Source organism: Bombus pascuorum, chromosome 12 (genome assembly GCF_905332965.1).
Source record: "Bombus pascuorum chromosome 12, iyBomPasc1.1, whole genome shotgun sequence".
NCBI lineage: Eukaryota > Metazoa > Arthropoda > Insecta > Hymenoptera > Apidae > Bombus > Bombus pascuorum.
The window spans coordinates 4,288,106-4,308,256 of NC_083499.1; the positions used below are offsets into that span (position 1 = coordinate 4,288,106).

General features: G+C 34.6%; 1 protein-coding gene across 4 annotated transcripts; it reads left to right on the forward strand.

Annotated features, from left to right (window-relative positions):
- Nucleotides 1-188: 188 nt before the first annotated feature.
- On the forward strand, nucleotides 189-19,514 carry LOC132912497 (probable ubiquitin carboxyl-terminal hydrolase FAF-X). 4 transcript variants are annotated; one of them, XM_060969948.1, is made up of 30 exons: nucleotides 189-311; nucleotides 1,726-1,938; nucleotides 2,152-2,416; nucleotides 2,518-2,743; nucleotides 2,841-2,975; nucleotides 3,069-3,225; nucleotides 3,303-3,626; nucleotides 3,706-3,963; nucleotides 4,041-4,139; nucleotides 4,269-4,540; nucleotides 4,631-4,832; nucleotides 4,913-5,242; nucleotides 5,327-5,661; nucleotides 5,740-5,980; nucleotides 6,056-6,193; nucleotides 6,318-6,587; nucleotides 6,668-8,427; nucleotides 8,531-8,704; nucleotides 8,772-8,913; nucleotides 8,997-9,301; nucleotides 9,386-9,636; nucleotides 9,709-9,884; nucleotides 9,958-10,154; nucleotides 10,232-10,359; nucleotides 10,447-10,613; nucleotides 10,689-10,954; nucleotides 11,054-11,289; nucleotides 11,364-11,566; nucleotides 11,646-11,911; nucleotides 12,003-19,514. In XM_060969948.1, exons 2-30 carry the CDS (start codon nucleotides 1,873-1,875, stop codon nucleotides 12,178-12,180), a joined length of 7,767 nt encoding a protein of 2,588 aa, XP_060825931.1. In that variant the 5' UTR covers nucleotides 189-311; nucleotides 1,726-1,872; the 3' UTR covers nucleotides 12,181-19,514. The 4 variants fall into 4 exon arrangements, with proteins under 4 accessions (XP_060825931.1, XP_060825930.1, XP_060825933.1 ...); XM_060969947.1 differs by lacking the exon at nucleotides 189-311 and adding an exon at nucleotides 357-687; XM_060969950.1 differs by lacking the exon at nucleotides 189-311 and adding an exon at nucleotides 357-687 and having other exon boundaries at nucleotides 11,373-11,566.
- The last annotated feature ends 637 nt before the right edge of the window (nucleotides 19,515-20,151 follow it).

Consider the following 20,151-nt stretch of genomic DNA (forward strand, 5'->3'; position numbering starts at 1 on the left):
ACATAGTTAACAAAAAATAAATTGCAGGGAACGAATTGTTTATAGTAATTTGGTTAAGAATGTTTCGATTAAAAACACTAAGAAATAAAAATATATATATAAAAAAAAGAAGGGTTAAAAGAAACAATCTGGTCGAAATTGAATGAGCGAGGAAATGCACGAGAAGCACCGTGAATGTAGTGTCAGTGGTCGTTTTAACTCGGGGACGACGGTAGCGCCGTAAGATAGTCGTGTTTACAGATTCGCCAGTGAGTTCTACAACGTCACGTCAAAAAGTGCAACAAATTTCTACCACCATTTACTATGTAAAGGTGCGTTTACCCGATAGAAGTTTGATGCGATAATCGGTGATAATAGGAACGTTCTGTGTGTCACGGCACGTTGTTTAACGGGATCGGGATTACTCTCGGGAAGAAAATTGTAAAAGATTTTCTTTAATACGGGAATGCTAATCGTTAGGATGGCCGCCATTTTGTCCGGAGGTGGCCCGGTTGAGTGAACGGGGCGAAAATAGTTGCTCCCTGGACACACCGAGGATTGTTGAAATTGCATAGGTACCGGTTACGTGGGATCTATTCACTTATCTCTAATTATCGAAAGAAATCTGACTGTTCGTGGAAAGAAGTGGCGCATAGATGAGAAACATCGAGATTTCTGTTCTCGTCGCCGCTCGACGTTAAGTCCTTTGTAAGCACGCCGTATACGTATTTCACGCGTAATTCCAAGCTAATTTAGCGACGATCGTTCGTGAAATTCTTTAAGTACGATGATGGTTTTCGATCGGCAGGAAGCAGACGACGGGTTGCTCATTTCCTGATTCTAATTTTTGACGGTTGACAGTTCAGTACGTTTGACGATTACACCCGAGAAATAAAAAGAAGCAGCGAGAGAAAGAGATCGAGAGGAGAGCGAGAGAGACAGACCCGGAGAGAGAAAGAGATAGAGAAATAATTCGCGACATGACATCGTACCTTTCATGAATTGCGAAATTCCAAAGAAATACAGAGACCCTTGGACGTGATTATTAGTTTCGTTTACTGGTTTACGTGCGAATCCGAGTGACTAGTAAACGTTTATGAAAGAATCGTTTCTTCGCTCAGATCAAGGCGAATAATTGGAATTTGTTAGCTGAAACCTTAACAAGATCATGCTGTCATACGATTTATAGAATGTGCGAAACGTTCTACGTTATCTATGTTGTTCTTCCTCCGCAAGAAAATTTAAATTCGTTAACATTTTTTGCTGTTCGACTCTGAAATATTGACGGTGTAGTACCTACCGGTGTCCCTCGAGGCGAGCTCGAATTACATGGTTCTTATCTTACGGATTTTTCGTCCATTCTAGTTTTCCAATTGACTAACTTTTTCGATGTTTTTCAATGTTTTTCTATTTTATTTCTATTTTATTTTCTATTTTTGGTCCGTCCCGTTTTTTGCAGAATTAATATTTATACAGTATTAGGCCATAAATAACAGTACACTTGTTAATAATATATAGAATAACGAGGGAATTAATATTTGATGGATATACTAAGCTATTGTAAAACTTCTTTACTAACATAAGTATTCTACAAGATTAAGTAGTATTTATTGTCCTACTATTGTTATAGCTTCTTAATTGTTAGATCTATATTGAAAGATTATATTTGAAAATGTCTAATATTATTGCAATAACTTGTACAAATTTCAATCTTTTTTTTTTATGAAACTTGTTATTTTGTTTCAGATAATGTAGGTATAGTTTATTCAAACAAGGCCTTTAGGGTATAATTATATTTAATGTCAGTGAATGAGTTGGATGATTGTTATTGGTGGTGCGATTATTGGACCAAAAGGTATTGAGACAATTGGAATATAGCAAAGAGCGTACAAAATGACGATTGCCACAAGAGGCCAAGGAGTAGGCATAGACCCTCCTGACAGCCAGCAAAGTACACAGGTATATAATTTATTTTTATATTAGTTAGTCATATATTGTTCATTTAAACTAACTGTATTTAAACTATGTTTAGGCTACATTTAAAATAAATTTCGTTTGCAAAATTTACCATATTGTTTTATGTATAATTGTTATAATGTGAATTTATATGCATTTACATCATTAAATTGTACCATATTATTGAATTAATATTGTGTATATGTATAATAATAGATGCACAGTCCATCGGGCCCACAACAATTAGCTGACACAATGTCCGGACTTCAACTCACGGAGAATGTGGTACAAACAGAATGCACCAATGATACCTTAGCTTCAGTAGAGGATAGTAATCAGCTCCATGGCGAGCCAGATTTTCCTGTTGCAAAACTCAATATGCTTCATGAAAAAATATCTAGTCCACGATGGGTTGTACCAGTTCTGCCAGAACAAGAGTTAGAGTGCCTGTTACAAGCCAGTATCGATCTTTGTAAAAAAGGTTATAATAAGCAATTTCGAAATTTTATTTAATCGTGTAAATAATTAAATATAAATTCATGATCTGTTTCAATATAACAATAAATGCAAATTTGTACTTAGGAATTGATGTACAAAGTGAAGCGTGTCAGCGCTTTTTTCGAGAAGGACTCACTATTTCTTTTACCAAAATATTGACTGATGATGCAGTAAGTAGTTGGAAAATGAACATTCAAAATTGTATTAATGCAAACTGTGAGCGGTTAGTGGATCTATGTATCCTAAAACTAGATGAGGACTGGTTTCCTCTTCTTGATTTGCTGGCAATGGTTTTTAATCCTAGTAATAAGTGAGTTACATTTTTTCCTATATAACTGAAGATATCTTTTTTTTAATTTTTTATTTTGTATTACTGATATTATACTGATTTATAACTTTTATTTCAGATTTCATACGTTTAATGCTGCAAGGGTCTCTGAAACTGTCCCTCCAGGAAGTGATATTCCTGATGAACAGCTTTATGCAAGGCCACCTCCTGATTCAAGAAGTCCTCGTGGTTGGCTAGTGGATCTCATAAATAGGTTGATAAGTGATACTATTATAATATTTCTTTATGATTTTATATTTTATACATGACATATAAATTATAAATTACTTAATTTTCTTTTTTGCAGGTTTGGAAGCCTTAACGGATTTGAAATTTTGCTCTCTAGATTTCAGAGCGGCCGAAATTTAACAGTACCAGTTATTTACGCTTTAATCAGACCTTTCGGTTTATGTTATGAACTACTTACTGTTCACACAATAGTTAAATATCTGATGCCTATTGTGGTAAGCATTTTATGAAAGGTATTAAACAACTCAATTACATTTGAATCTATACCAAATGGACATTCTTATGTTTATAGGAAATGGTGCCTGTAATTTTGAATAATTTAACTGATGAGGAATTAAAGAAGGAGGCGAAAAATGAATCAAAAAATGATGCAATATCAGCTATAATCAAAGCCGCCAAATGTTTAGTTTCACGAGTACCACACCAAGAGGAAATGATTAAAAATTTGGGAATTCTGAGACTGAAAATGATATTGAGACTCTTACAAATTTCTTCATTTAACGGAAAGATGAATGCTTTAAATGAAGTAAATAAAGTCATTGCCACTGTTAGTTTTTACCAACATCGAAATGCAATTGTTGAAGAAGAGGAATGGCTTACTGCGGAATGCATGGCTGTAAGTTTAATTATAGTTTGTTTCAATGTGTAAATCATATCGACAAATATTGATAAATAATATTATTCGGTTTATATAGAAATGGATAAAGGAAAACGGAGTATTAGAAATTGTTTTAAGAGATTCGTTACATCAGCCTCAATATGTTGAAAAGTTGGAAAAGATTTTACGCTTTATTATAAAAGAACGAGCATTAACTTTAGAAGATTTAGATGCTGTTTGGGCAGCACAAGCTGGGAAACATGAAGCTATTGTGAAAAATGTTCATGATTTGTTAGCCAAACTTGCTTGGGATTTTAGCCCTGAGCAACTTGACCACTTATTCGAATGTTTTCAGGTGTTCAATATTGTGAAACTATAACAATCCTTATTCTATTGATTATTATAACTCAATTAAAATCTTTCTTATTTTAGATGAGTTGGAAGACTGCTAATAAGAAACAAGGAGAAAAATTATTAGAATTAATTCGGAGATTAGCAGAAGATGATAAAGATGGTGTAATGGCACATAAGGTATTTTTATGTTTACATTATATTTATACATTGTTACATTTTTACATTATTTAAGATTTCGTATCACTGTATATATAAAATATACTATTGATTTTACTTAAGCTTAATTGTATTTCTCATTAATATTAGGTGTTAACTCTTTTTTGGAATTTGGCTCATTCTGACGAGGTGCCTACAGAAATAATGGATCAAGCATTAAATGCTCATGTAAAAATTCTTGATTATTCGTGTTCACAAGAAAGGGATGCTCAAAAGACAATTTGGTTAGACAAATGCGTGGAAGAACTAAAGAATAGTGATAAGTGGGCTTTGCCTGCGTTAAAACAAATTCGGGAAATATGCTGCCTTTATGAACCAAACCCTAATATAGCATGTCATGGTCAACGGAACCATCATTATAGGTATATTTATCTAAATAATGTTGTAGAAGTTAATAATTAACTTAAAGCAATTTACAATTGGCATTATTTCTAATATGTTTTATTATACAGACAAGATGTTATAGAACGACTTCAAGCAGAACATTCTGCAGTAATTCTCGTGACAAACAGTTTAACAAATTATATGGATAAAATGCGGCAATTGGTTAAGGAAAATCCAGACATCGATGGAAATACTTACATGCACGATGGTCGCTACAATCATATTATGCAAGTACAGGAAAGACTTAATTTCCTCCGTTTCTTGTTGAAGGTGACTTTGTATTCATTTATTTTGTAATAATGACTTGTTGTAAATCTTTATAATTTTGTTTATATCTGTTTTTCTTATAGGATGGTCAACTATGGTTATGCGCGGATCAAGCTGAACAGATTTGGCAATGTTTAGCTGAACAAGGTGTATTTGTATCCGATCGTGAAGCATGTTTCAAATGGTTTTCAAAATTAATGGGAGATGAACCAGATCTTGATCCAGCAATAAATAAGGACTTTTTCCAAAATAATATATTGCAATTAGATCCGACATTACTTACGGAAAGTGGTATCAAATGTTATGAAAGATTTTTCAAGGCAGTCAATTCTAAGGAAGGAAAATTAAAATTAAAAAGGAGAACGTTTCTAATGGATGACGTTGACCTAATTGGTACAGATTATTTGTGGCGCGTAAGTAAAACTTAATACTAATTATTTTTATGATAATAATAGTATTTTGTGTCATTATATATTTTTATGCATCTATTTATTCAGGTCGTGACCAATAGCCCTGAAGAAATAGCAAATCGAGCTATAGAATTATTAAAAGAAGTGAATACTAATTTAGGACCACGACTTCAGTCATCAGTTTTGGCGTTTCATGTGACATATATAGGAGAGTGTATGGACAGATTGAAAGCACATTATGATACTGTATCTGTCTTGAGTAAAGTATACCTTGAAGGAAGGGAAGAACGCGAACAGCAAATGTCAAATAAAATTAAAATAGAAGCTATGAAAATGTGCCGTGTTATGAAAGTATTACAGGAATATATAAATGAATGTGATACGACATTTCCAGGAGAACGAAAAATATTGCCATTACATAGGTACTAATATTTGTATTTATTTGAAAAAATGATGAATTTTCTAAAATAACAATAATATTCTATTTTATTTGATTACAGAGCAGTTCGTGGGAAACACCTATCTCTTATCATTCGTTTTGCGAATCCTGGTCGTAATGTGGATGATATAGAGATATTTACACATAGTAACGACACTTTGGGGTCATTAAGGCGACAAATATTACGCAGAATTAAGGCAAATGGATCAAATGTGAAACTTGACTTATTTCTTAATGGAGAACCTTTGGAGTCGACAGATGACAGGAAATTACTTTCCCAAACTCCATTGAGAGATAAAATGGTATATGTTAATATCTATTTTCTTTAAAACATAGTAATGTCAGAGTAATTAAAGAATAACATTTTTTTCATATAGCTGTTGTCTGCAAAACTAAGTCAAGTAAACAGCAACTTACCGAGTTCGCCAGATAGTAGCTCAGATAGTTCTACCAGTTCTCCACACCATCCATATGATGGGCCAGATGCAGAAGCAGAAAACAGTTTACCCGGAGTGGTATATTAATTTGCGTTCATATATAAAAAAAAAGATTTTCATACATTTCATTATAAGTGCAATATTATTTCTAAATGTTTATCTTATAACCTGAAAATTTAGAAATTTCCTATTTTTGTTACAGGTCATATCGCAAAGATCGCAGTATGCTACATTCTTCTTTCAGTTAGCAGATCTTGGATGTAGTCTTCAACACGCGCAATTACGCGATGGTGCAAGGAACCTTTTACAACTGGTGCCACCAGATACACTTACTGTATCACGATTGCAGTCGTTATTCGGTCATTGCAAAGAAGACGACAATTTAGATAATGCTCTTTGTAATGAACAAAATACTACAGTAGATTCTTTATTTTTTACTGCAAGTTCTAGCCAAGTTTTATACAATTTAGAGGTAAAGTTTGTGTAACATTTATATGTATTTTTATTATGTATACCTCTCGGACAATTTGTAATAAATTATTTGTATTTCAGGTTTTATATAGTTTATTAATGCCAGTTTTAGATCCAATGTCAGAAAGAGCGTTTGAGTTTCAGTGCAACTTTATAAAAAGTGGCGAAGCTGGTGTTATTCTTGAAATGTTAACTAAAAATAAATTTCTACCTAATGCAGACGAAACTACTAAACGAGCAGCGTATTTAACGGTGTTAAAATTATGTAAACTCTTATTAACGACAGTGGGTAATGTGATGGCCTGTGTAATGGATGAAGTGCAGCAAGCTGGTATTTCGGAAAATCACGATAATCATGTTCACAATAATCGAGGTCCAGTAGCGGTTTTGAAACAAGCCTTACAAAGTGTACCTAATCAGAATACTGAGTATATGTTGAGAAGCGTAGCAACGAACTTGGCGCAGCATTTAGCGCTTCGAATGTTATGTGGAGCAGCGGAATCTGACAAATGTCGGCAACTTTTTATGCAAGCCCTTTCCTGGGATCTACCAGACGTAGCTACTATTCGTGCCATAATTAGGCTAGCATGGGCAGCATCGACAGGTAATTTAAATAATATAAATGCATCTGCTGAGATGCTCCATACACTTCACGAAATAAACGAAAAGGAAACGTCAAATAATCCTGACAATAACGATGTGTTAGTATGTAAAGAAGCATTAGAAGTTCTGACAATCGCTTTGGTATTGAATCCAACTGCGTTAGAATCATTATCAAGAGATAAAATGTGGCATACGTTTTTAATAGACCTTGTTCTCTTGAGTACATCGAGAGTGGTTAGAATGGCTGCGGCTGAACAATTTTTTCTTATATCAACGTGGTACAGTAGTGGTCATCAACCATTACTTTTTGCAATAACGCTACTTTTCACTGTTTTAAACACTACGGTTATGGAGCATGCAAAACAGAGTCATGAGTATTTTCAGCTTTTATGTAGGCTGCTAAACTTTGCACACATGTCAGGATGTCCTCTTCTGACTGCTGAAACATTATTGAACATCGAAATAGCATGGTTAAAGAAAGTACGAGACAATGTTAAAGAAACTGGAGAAAGTCAAGTCGATGAAGCTGTCCTTGAAGGTCATCTTGGTCTTACTAAAGAACTACTAGCTTTTCTACCTCCGAGTAAAAAGTTTGAACTTGGCTCTGATGAAAAACACGGCGTAAATTTGATCAAGGAATTAGTCGAAGATTTTGTATTTCCTGCATCGCGTCTTATGCTGCAACTGCGTAGCACTGGAGAGCTAAGTGCTTCACAAGCGAGCCCAGTATGCACGACTCCTCAATCGACTAGCGCAGCATTTGATTTACTTGTAGGTCTTTGTGTAGGCTGTGTACCTAACATGAAACTTCTAGTCACAATGCTCACTGATATGTTCTACTCTGAGAGAGATGAACCGCTAGTAGAATGGGATTATTTACCACCAGTCGGGCTTAGGCCACTGAAAGGCTTTGTAGGTTTAAAGAACGCTGGTGCAACTTGTTACATGAACTCAGTATTACAACAATTGTACATGGTTGAAAGTATAAGAGTCGGACTTTTGGCTGCGGAAGGTGCAGCGACAGATTTGAACGAAGATTTTTCTGGAGAAGAAAGAATTGAAGGAGAACAAACGATAGAGGCAAACGATAATGATACAAATGAAGAAAAATGTGGAGCAGACGAATCTCGAAAGGAATATAATATTGGTATTTTAAAGCAAGTTCAAGCAATCTTTGGTCATCTAGCATATAGCAAATTACAATATTATATACCTAGAGGTCTTTGGAAACACTTTAAGTAAGTTTACATTTACATTGTAAATATTGTTAAATGTATAATTCTCGAAGTGTAATCATCATCTTCATGTCATCATTGATGTTTTTATTAATATTATTTTCAGACTTCAAGGTGAGCCTGTAAATCTTAGAGAACAACAAGATGCAGTAGAATTTTTTATGAGCTTAGTGGAAAGCTTAGACGAGGCACTGAAAGCCTTAGGACATGAACAGATAATGAGCAAGATTCTTGGTGGTTCATATAGTGACCAGAAAATCTGCAAAGGTTGCCCTCATAGGTACCTTCTTAATTCTTAAATTTTGCTTTTTTCGGTAAACTGTAATACCGCATTACATTATCTTCAGATATTCCAAGGAGGAGCCGTTTAGTTTGATAAGCGTGGATATCAGGAATCACAGTAATTTACTGGACTCTCTTGAACAATATGTGAAAGGAGAATTATTGGAAGGTGCAGACGCTTATCATTGCGACAAATGTAATAAAAAGGTATAAACTTCATATATTTGTAAAGCACTTACGCATAATTCACGACATTTATTACATATTCTATTAACAAATTATATTTTTAGGTCGTAACAGTAAAACGATTATGTGTAAAGAAGTTGCCACCTGTTTTAGCGATACAATTAAAAAGATTTGAATATGATTACGAAAGAGTTTGCGCTATAAAATTTAACGATTATTTTGAATTTCCAAGAGATTTGGATATGGAACCTTATACTGTTTCTGGGCTCGCTAAACTGGAGGGAGAAGTTATAGACTGTGATTACGAGGAATCGGTGAAAGGGACTTGTACTAAATATCAATTAACTGGCATCGTAGTACATAGTGGCCAGGCTAGTGGTGGTCATTATTATTCATATATCCTACATAGGTACTGAAATATTTATGTATGCACGCATTAATATTTACATAACGTTTTTAACACATACTTGTTTATTATTGCATTTTGTATTAGACAAAATGATGGCATTGCGAAATGGTATAAGTTCGACGATGGCGATGTTACGGAATGTAAAATGGAGGAAGAGGAAGAAATGAAGTCGCAATGTTTCGGCGGTGATTATTTGGGAGAAGTATTTGATCATATGCTTAAAAGAATGAGTTACCGAAAACAAAAACGATGGTGGAATGCCTATATGTTATTTTATACCAGATTAGATGTAGAAGAAAATTCTTTAATGAAAAGTGTTAATGAATTATCCTTGTGTAAGTACTGCTTGAATTTCTTGTTTGTTAAAAAGTTATATTTACTTGTTATAAAAATGTTATAACTTTTAGATACGAAACTAGGAGTTATGAAAATGCCCCCAGCTATCGAATATAGTGTCAGAAAACAGAATATCAAGTTCATGCATAATCGAAACCAGTTTAGCGCAGAATATTTTCAATTTATTAAAAAACTTGTATCTTGTAATCCCCATAACATCAATAGACAAAATATGAATGAAAAACTTGTAAGTTGACTTAGCAAATAACTTTTTTCAACATTTGTATCAAACATATAATCTTTGGAAATTATACTTGTAGAATCCAGAACAGGAAGAACTTGCAATGCTATCCGTGCAATTAGCATCGAGATTCCTGTTTTACACAGGTTTCCATACTAAGAAAACCTTACGCGGTAACGCAACGGATTGGTATGACATCGTTTGTCATCATTTACGTAGTAGCAAAACAGTGCGATCCTGGTTTGCTCATAATGTCCTATTTAATCATCCACATAGGTATTGGGTTTTCTTGAGTATACATGTATCGATATAAGAGAATTTATTGTTTAACAAAATGAATTTATTGTCCTTAGATTTTGCGAATATCTTTTGAGCTGTCCTAGTACAGAAGTTCGAACGGCATTTCTCAAAATTTTGGTATTTCTCGCACACATTTCTTTACTGGATGGCCCATGCGTGCCGCCTAGTTTAAACGCACCAAGTAAGACTTTTAGTTATATTCATTATTCTTTCAAACAGACTAATAAGATATAATTTGAAATATTTGTTCATAAATCTTTATTTCCAGCTATACTTTTAGATCCAACAGCAACACTCAGTGATCATTTATTGCATGCAGTACTTTCTTTACTTCATCGTGAAATCTCAGATCATGGCCGCCATTTACCACATTATTTCTCTCTGTTTCACATGTATGCATCGCTTGGTCTCGCTGAAAAGGCCCAATTGCTTAAGGTAACTTATACATTGTTTTTCTCATGTAAAATCATTTAATAAGATTATGCCATTTATAATTGTTTTTTATCGTAGTTAAATGTGCCAGTTACGTTTATGTTGGTTGCTATTGATGAAGGACCCGGACCTACGATAAAATATCAGTATCCTGAATTAACTAAATTGCATCAGGTAGTTAGTATGTTGATACGCTGTTGCGACGTGTCATCGAAAGCACACTCGAGTCTTGCACAGTCAGGCGTAGCACCTTTACCAAACCCATATGGTGACCCGGCATGTCAAAATGAATATTTGATGCCTATTCAGCCGCAGGCAGCAGATATTCTCTTCGTTAAGAACAGGTAGATATTTCTTAAATAAAATGCGTTTAAAATGTAGATAAAAGGTAAATATGTAAAGTATAAAATATATTGATACAAACTGCAATTTTTGTCATCTAGTTATATGAAAAAATTGATCGAAGATGCAGATGTTAACGTTACTGAAGATACAGTGAAATTATTGCAATATTGTTGTTGGGAGAATCCTCATGTGTCACGAACCGTTCTCAGTGAATTATTATGGCAGATTGGATTTTCTTTCGCACATGAAATAAAACATCATACTGACCTATTACTTGCTGTACTTCTTATGGAGGACTCGTGGCAAACTCATCGTGTTCATAACGCTCTCAAAGGTATAACCGTTGCAGGTGCAAGTTTTTAATTTAAGAGGTATAAAAACGAGATCGTAAAATGTAATTGTCATTAGGTGTACCAGATGAAAGAGAAGGTTTATTCGAGATAATACAAAGAAGTAAACATCATTACCAGAAAAGAGGTTATCAATGCATTAAATGCATGGTACAGCTCTTCAGTAAGTGTCGACCTGCACATCAGCTCCTGCATCATAGCTCCGAATTGAAGAGGAAGTGGATACACGCTACCGACTGGCTTCACGAAGAACTCGATAAAGTATTGAACAATAATAATAGCTGATTATGAAGTTACAAGAAGGGATTTATATATTAAACAATATCGATTTTATTTTCAGAGACCGTATGCTTCTGCGGCACCATATACTCATGCGTATAGTAATTGGTCTCCACCAGCTCAATCCAATGACTCTGCGAATGGTTATGTTTTGGAGCGTAGTAATAGCGCGAAGAAGACATTAGAAAGAGCATGCGAACTTTGTCCGGACGAAGAACAGGAGGTAGAGGATACAAGCGAAGATTGCACTGAGGAGACAGAAAAGTACCAACCACAGAATAGAGACATATTGCGATCGAGACGTAGTTTAGTATGGGGATGTATAGGGTAAGATTCAAAAATAACAATTTTATTCAATTTCATTTATCATTATACAGTCCTTATTTAAAACATAAATCATTCCTGTTTCTCTCTTCAGTTATCCTGACGTCACTGTAATGCAACAAATGCAAGAGGAACAACAATCTCAGCCTAGACCATCTCCAGTTCATACTCCTCTTTGGTCCCAATCCCCGGTTATACTCACACCACCAGCTCATCAGTTACATAGTCCACAGAACTGTGAGTCGTCACAAAATACCAGCCAGGATCCATAATGAACGCTACATATTGACGTTCTACCAAGTTGCTGCCTCGGTGAAACTGTTTCAAGATATTTAGACATTACTGCGCCAGCAGCTTGGTGCCGAACGATAGAGGCACCTGTACAGATATAACTTGCAGATTTGTTCTTATTTGCTGGTATTCACGAACTTGCATTTGCAATCTGAGTTTTATTGTGGGCAGTTACTTTCATGAATGATACGATGTGGCATAGCTATCTGCACTATTGAGAAAAAAAAGAACGATGTTAGAAACAGCAGGCGATTATTAAATAAGTAAGAACAGAATTTCTACGTATTAGTTGAGGCAACGAGAATTCTCATCGCAATTTTTTCTTACTCCTAACGTTCGTGCATTCCTTCATTTTTTGCATCTATATAATAATTTGAGCTTTTGAATTTCGATAAAAGGAAGGTTGTTTTGGTAGGAAGAAATCTTCCGAAGAGAAATTGATACGAAGAGGGAAAAAAGAACAATTTAGATGAGAATTACATTTACCTCGATTAATGCATACGAATTCAAGTGTAGGAATACGATAAGATTGTATAAATGTATAGCGAATAGTGTTATGGAATCCCGTCTCTGCCGAATAGAAAAGAAAGGTATAAAAAAAAAGAACCTAACTTTCCGTATGTCTATGTAAATTTGTTACTAATAAAAAGTTAAAAAATGAAACTTTCTAACGATCGAAGGATAAGGCTAAAAAATACAGTAGTTTCCGATTTAATTGAAAAGAGAGCAGAGTTAACAAGTCAAGAGAAAAGAAAAATTACACATCTATCGATATTTCACTATTTTAGTCTTTCAAGACGAAGTAAACGAAAAAATTTCCTTGTACTTAATCTCGAGTATCAAAAAAAGAAGAAAAGAAAAAAAATATAAAAAAAAGGAAAAAAGAAAGAAAAATAAAGAAAGGAAAGCCACTCCTCTGATGCAGACGTTTGTGCTGTATGAGAATTGAAACATACACCAATGAGATGCCTCCCATTGTGCTTTCTTTCAGTTCATCGAATTTGAGAAGAACAGTTGTGTCTTTGATATCATGCGACTCCATTTTGTATCTTAGGTAGTTACTTAAGAATCAAGTTGTTGCTTCAAATTTTCATTGCTTATATTTTTGTCTGTTTTTTCGGCTATTTATGAGAAATTAACGAAAAAGAACTTGATCGAATGAAATTCAAGTGGACGGTGCAGTTGACCGTCCAAAAAGTTATTCGGATAAGAAACGACAGTTATGACGGGATGTTTCTTTAAATAGCAAAGATGGATATTAAAAAAGAGAGAAAAAGAAGGAGGCAAAATGGATGGATCAGTTTGTGTTTATTATAACGAGTCGCAGTGCCGCGAGAAAGAAAAATAAGCCTTGTTCGAAGTCCAAATTTTTACAAAACGAAAAACAAATAAAAAAAAAGGAAAAAGGAATAAAAAAGAAGGAATTGAAGAAAGCGTGACGGTAGCGACACAAAAAAGGGTATGAAACAAATATAAAGAAAAAACACTAATTTGTATCGTCCTAAGGTGCGATCCATCGTTAAGAAAGAAGAGCTGTGGTCTTTTCGCAGTATTATAAATCGATTCTTAGTTTTCAGTCGACAAGAAAAAGGACAGATGTGTTAGATGTTATACTGCTTGTATACTGTTCGGCAATTTATCGGGCATACAACGGATGAACGATGAAACATGGGAGAATAAATGATGACTGCGATCCTTTAATGTATGAACTGGCCATAGCTCTGACTTATTAAATAACATGTGTTATATAGATATTATATAAATAATACTAAAGAGGAGGAGAAAAAGAGAAAATAAAGTCACGTGTAATGAGGATATAAAGCAAGCCGTGTGTATACATAGGAATTCGTGCGATGAGAAAATCAACGACTATGTCAAGACACCAGGAAATAACGACATATTGATTATACTGTTCGTATTTATCAAATATTCACGTTAAACAGTGTACCAAATTATATAATAGCTACTATCGGTTAAAAATAATAATAATGGTACCTAATCTTACTCAGAATATGTACATATGCAACTGCTTTTTATATGTGATAAAAATTATTATATTCCTATTATACATTGAGGTTAGTATGCTATTGTAAATCCTGGTTTTTTGTACACAGACTGTATGCTAAGTTCAATTTTTTTGTTAACGGAGAGAATGTAGTCTATAATTATTTAATATTTAATTGTATCGCTGAAAGAATAAGCGTAACACGTCTTGTATGATATACATGATTACTTTCTAACAATCAATATCAGATTTAAGTGATCGAACCTCGAAGTTTGTGTCATGATATAATACTACTAGTAGTGTCATTTCTTTTTCTTTCTTTCTTTCATATTTCGTTCTCTTTTTTCTTTTATTTCTCTCGAACGAGCGATGATAGAGATAGAAAGATATGGACATTAAGGGGGAAAAAACAGATGTAAGACAACCGGGTACACGATTCTAATTCATGATTTATATAACTATTGTCTGAAAACTTATCGAGCGATTTCATCGAACTATCGAACATTCTAATATTTACTACGAATTCTATGCGAAACTGTGACGGATCTACGAGAGTCGATCAAGATTGCCGTTCATTTTTAATGCGGTAGTTGCGAATAAACACGCTTGTTTTTTTATAGTCGACGAAAAAAGAAAACGGTCGGATACAACATTTATACATTTTCCTTTTTGCACGAAATGTTACTATATAGAGAGCAACAACGATGAAACATGATACAGAAAAAAGAGCAAAAACGAAAAAGAAAACGATATATTCAAATCTCGATAATAAGCGAAGGTGACTGATGCGACGCGTTAATCAAAATCAAAGGCAAATGCATGTGAAGTAATGAAAAAAAGAAAAAAAAGGTAAAGTTGTACAGTTGCATGCTTAAGCAAAGAAGAAATTGACACTTGTACACAAAAACGAAAAAGATGCGGAAATGAGACAAAAAAAAGGAAGCAGTTACAATAATTCGAACCTCAAGCGAAGTGAAATTTCATAAAACACAAAGTAAAAAAAAAAAGACAAAAGGAAAATACAAAAAAAAAAAAATAACATGGAGGAGAAGAAAAGAGTCCCTCGTCGATGTTCGTTTAGTTTTAGTTGTAAAGGTAATTTTATGTATTAACTCGATCGACGCTCTAGTCAGTAAAATTAAATAAACGGAAGGAGATTAACGAACCTCGTTCATTTAGTAGCGTAGAGTATCTCTCGAAGTCTCTGTATTTTTTGTTTCCAGTATGACGATTGTTCAAACGATTTTGTTTTTTTTCCTTCTCTTTTTGTTTTAAATAAAACGACGTAAGGGAAAAACGAAATTTCCAAGAAACTAATAAACATGTACGCGCATCCGTTCGAGGCATGTCTTTTCGATGGTATCAGAAACTACCATGGGACACATCCGCTACTTTCGTGGTGCTCGTGTTTCTCCATTTGCCTTTGACAACTTCCTCCGAGACTATTTCGAGAATGAAAAAAAGTAAAACAAGCAAGGCAATACGAATGAAAAAAAAAGATATCGAACAAAAAAAAGAAAAGGAAGAGAAAAAAAAGATAGGAGGAACGAAATGATTCAACAATGAAACTACCTCGTTAAGCGGTCAATGTATTTACAATTTACACGCGTACTGATTTCATTGCCAAAACCCTTTGCGCTCCATTTAATCATTTAACGAAAATACATTTCTTCTTTCGTTTGGAGCATTTCTTTTGTCCGACAAGAAATAACATCTAACACTTTGGATGCTGATGCTCACGATAGATTAGAAAATGTTGTATCAATGGTAGATCTTTACTTTAAATAAATCACGGATAAATTTCATAGCGGAGCAGCACGCAAGGAATAATGGTAGATCGATTGTAGTGGCATCGCGAAAGTTAATTTATTTCAAACTTTTACACACGAAAAGAAATTGGACTGCAAAGGGTTAACATTGGCAAGAAGCTGTTCTTCGCTTTTAGAATGTCAACCGCATTATCCGATACAGCAGAAGTTTATAAGTTCACATTTTTCTCTCTTGTCATTGAATTCTGTTCGCAAATGTTTTGGATCGGATTGTTCATTGATATTTTAAAAAAGATCGATATACACGGGACGATCCATTTTTATTTACGAATTGATCTATATAAGGCTAAGGAGTACAGGAAAAAGAAAAAAATCTATTAAATTGACTTCTAGTAATTTTACTAAAGCGAAGTGCCATTTGAAGAAGACGTCGAATAATCTTCGGATAACCTCACTCTAATTATATCTTTGATACTTTCACGTAATCTAAACGTCTTATTTAGTAATCATCTTATTCGTAAGAATTTTTTCATTAATCGTGCGTTTGTAGATTCAGATGGATCGTCCTTCGCCTGTTTTACAGATTATAAAGCGTATAAAAAGATATCTAAATCCCTGTTACGGTTCTCAGTTTCAGCACGTGTCTAAAGAGATGATTTAAATAAACGAAGAAATTACAAACAGAATGTTGACGGAACCATTTTTACTTTTATTGGATGTCTTTGTTCTTTTTTGTTTGTTGTTTGGAACGCGTAAAAGAAAGAGATGTGGTAACGAGGAGAAAAGAGAGATCGTAGCAGGGCCGACGGAAGTTTCTCAGAAAATAACAGAGGCTTGTGATTCCATTGGAACTTATGATTTCTTTCACGTGAATCTGCTCACGTGTGTACGAATAAAGTCGTTCGACATTGGCATTCGTATGATGAAACGGTCGAGTATGGTATGGAAATTTAGTCGGTAGATAAGTAAAGATTATATAAAGCTTGAACTCGTGTTCCAAATCGACGTTGGACATTGGAAAACGTACTTTTTTTTTCTTTACTTCGCCACTCGCGCGACGAATGCCTCTCTATCAAAGATAATACAGCGTGAAAAAACGAAGCGTGAAATTTCGCTAGACAAGTCTGAAGGCATTGATAATCAAGCCAGTCGGTTTCAAGCTGATTCCGCACGAAACCAAATGTAAAAGATAGTGTGTATATACTTTGTGTCCGTCAAATACACGCTTTTGTTCAATTTTTTCTTTTTTTCTTTGTTACGTCGGTAGACGCTATTATGTTCGTGTGTAAGGAAGTAAATATCTGTTTTCTTTCATTAAATTCTGCACACGATTTTTGCAATGAGATTCGTGCGGTTGTGTCTACGAAACGATACGATCTTTAATAGTAATTACAATTGTATTTAACCATATAAAAATAACGATAGAATTGTACGCGGAGAGAATTAATAATCGTGGCTGTTTGTTCGAAATGTATTCGAATTAAGAACTTTTATCGGAAGTGAATGATCGCTCGGTTCGACTAACAGCGCCGTAGAATAATTCTAATCGTTAGATTTACGAAGTATTACACGATACCACAGATAATATCGAGTAGAATATTTAATATTCACTGTCCTATATTAGGACTATACTAATGAACCTTTCGATCGAGCCACAGTCGACATGTTTCCCGATGCGCAATTACGATCGTCGCCATTGAGAAAAAAGAAAAGAAAAAAAGAAATAAAAGGGAGAGAAAAGGAGAGAAGGAAATTCCTTATTAGAAATGGTCGACGATGAAATTTCGCTGGTCGTATACTGTCATCACAACTGCACAAAATTCATTGTGTCTCGTAGCGGAATATCGTTTGGTGTTTGTCGTACCGAAAACGACTGCCAGAAGAGGTTTATAAAAAGACTCCAAATAAAAGAACTGTGTTCCTTGTGACACAGCCAGTAAATAAAGGACAACTCAGTGATATTCGCAGGACGAATATAGAACATTGCTCGCATTCCTCGAAGCCGTTATCTGTTTCTGTATTTATTTCAAAGAGCTGCGTTGTGCAGGCATTAACTAGTAGAACTTACTAATATGAGAATTCTATGCGGTGTAGGAAAGGAAATATAAACTAAAAGAAAAATGAAGAACGAAGAACTTTGGTCGTGTCAGACCATGAATCGATTGTCATAAAGGAAAGGGTAATAATAAATTATTATTTACTTTGAAACGATCAAATCGTTTCGTGGACTTGCATCGATCAAAACTTTTTCTCAGTGGAAGATGAAGTTTTCTAAAGACATTACGCTATCGTCAAGAATATTCCTCGTTTCTTTGTATCAAATATATATCTTCTTTCTTCACTCGCTAAATAACGTGATTTTCGCTTGCAATTGCCTACGTCATTCGTTGAGTCGCGTTTTTTCTCAATCGAGGCACGGAAACGTGGATAACGATCGATATCGTTTCCATTTTCGCGCGTTATTAATTATATTCATATCGAGTCGAGATAAACCACCGTGCGGTGTGTGTGCATGTGTGTATGTATGTGTGCGCGCGCGCCCGTGCCCCTGAACCTATGGTGCTTCAATAGATTGTGCCTCGTCGACCTCGAGTCTTTTCCCTTTTCATTCGTTCCGAGCGTGAAACGATCGCGGATTCTTGTTGGATCATCGTTCCCTCGGTTACCAAGAATTTTCTGGGGCCGAAAAATCTGCCCCGTTTCCTCTCGTAGAGGATCGTCGGGTTATTAATTCTACGTTCCTCGATCTTTTCGTTCGTCAGATCTTCTTAACGAAGATCGCACTCCTCGTGTGTACGATATTGTTAGGTCTTTTCAAAGAAAAGATTGAATATATGGTTTTAATATCTTCATAAGGGATCATCATGGTCCAGGACGATTGAAATTTGACGAATCTCTCTCGGGTGTTTTTCCAAGAGAAAATCTTTCAGTAGAAGAGAATTACTCGGGAAAAATTCCCGAGATAACTTCGCGAGATATCCGTGACCTTGGGACAAAATAGAAAAATTTCTTCACCTCGATATTTATTAGAGAGGGAAAAAATATTTATTGAATGAAGCTTATCACGAGAATACCGTATAACAAGATTTGTTATCTGAATAATCGACGGATGTCTACCTTTAGGCGTTCACAAAGGAACTCGAAATGAAACTAACACTTGCTTCGTAATCGAACACCAAATACATATATGGAAACGAAAGTAATACCAAAATGTGGTAAAAAGAAACAATAAAGTATGATATTCCTAATTTGTCGCGTGCATGTGATTTTTTGGCCGATCGATGGACAAATCGAAACAAAACGAAAAGGAGATATACAGTGAAAAGCACGATGAGAAAGAAAACGTAACCGAGTGAAAAATATGCTCTGTAAGAGTGGCTAAAAATCGAAGATAAACGCTCACGTCGTTTTGTGACATTATTCGTTTTTTCAAATAGGCGCATTTACGTAAGCATTTTACTTACTCGAACGTTATTCGCAAATCGAGCCAACCGAGTCTGCGATCCTAAGAAAATACGAAAGATAAAGAAAGAGAGACAAAGGAAAAGAAATCGACGTGCCCTTCTTTCTCTCTCTCTCTATATATATGTATATATATATATATATATATATATATATATAAACATATTTATGGTCTCTCGCAGACTCTCATTAATACAAATATTAATTAAGATTATATATATATTATATATATATATATATATATTCTCGAGTTAACCATGTGCATGATCGATCGTTTTCATCCGGAGGGTTGCAGACGACGGTTCGCCACACGATCCACGGGGCCCTCGATTTCTCGATCGAACGACAAACTCACCTCGTGCGTGATCGGCGTGAAAAGCTTCGCCGCCCCTGAGAATCTTCTGTGTATTATTTCTAACAGAATGTAATAAAGTATGGTTGAAAAAGAGGAATAACATCAGCTTAATCGACCTTCTTCGTTTCCATTTCCATCCTCTCTGTTTTACTGTGACCGGAAAAATTTAAAAACAAATTTATCTTAATACATAGTTGATACTTGACGTCAAAATCTTCAGCGCTTCTGAGAATCTTTTGCCTATTACTTCTATTACAATTTCTATAATACATAGATGTCAGGTTTTTGTATACTTACAGATAATTTCATAGTGCGAAGTTAGTAATTCAAGAAAATAAAAATGTATTCCAAATTCATAAAA

What these genes read in the sequence shown, in the direction of transcription:
- LOC132912497 (XM_060969948.1), top strand. Translation starts at nt 1,873, where the DNA reads ATGACGATTGCCACAAGAGGCCAAGGAGTAGGCATAGACCCTCCTGAC. An exon ending in AAAACAGTTTACCCGGAGTG is followed by an intron (nt 6,194 to 6,317) that starts GTATATTAATTT and finishes TTTTTGTTACAG; the next exon opens with GTCATATCGCAAAGATCGCA. An exon ending in GCCTAGTTTAAACGCACCAA is followed by an intron (nt 10,360 to 10,446) that starts GTAAGACTTTTA and finishes CTTTATTTCCAG; the next exon opens with CTATACTTTTAGATCCAACA.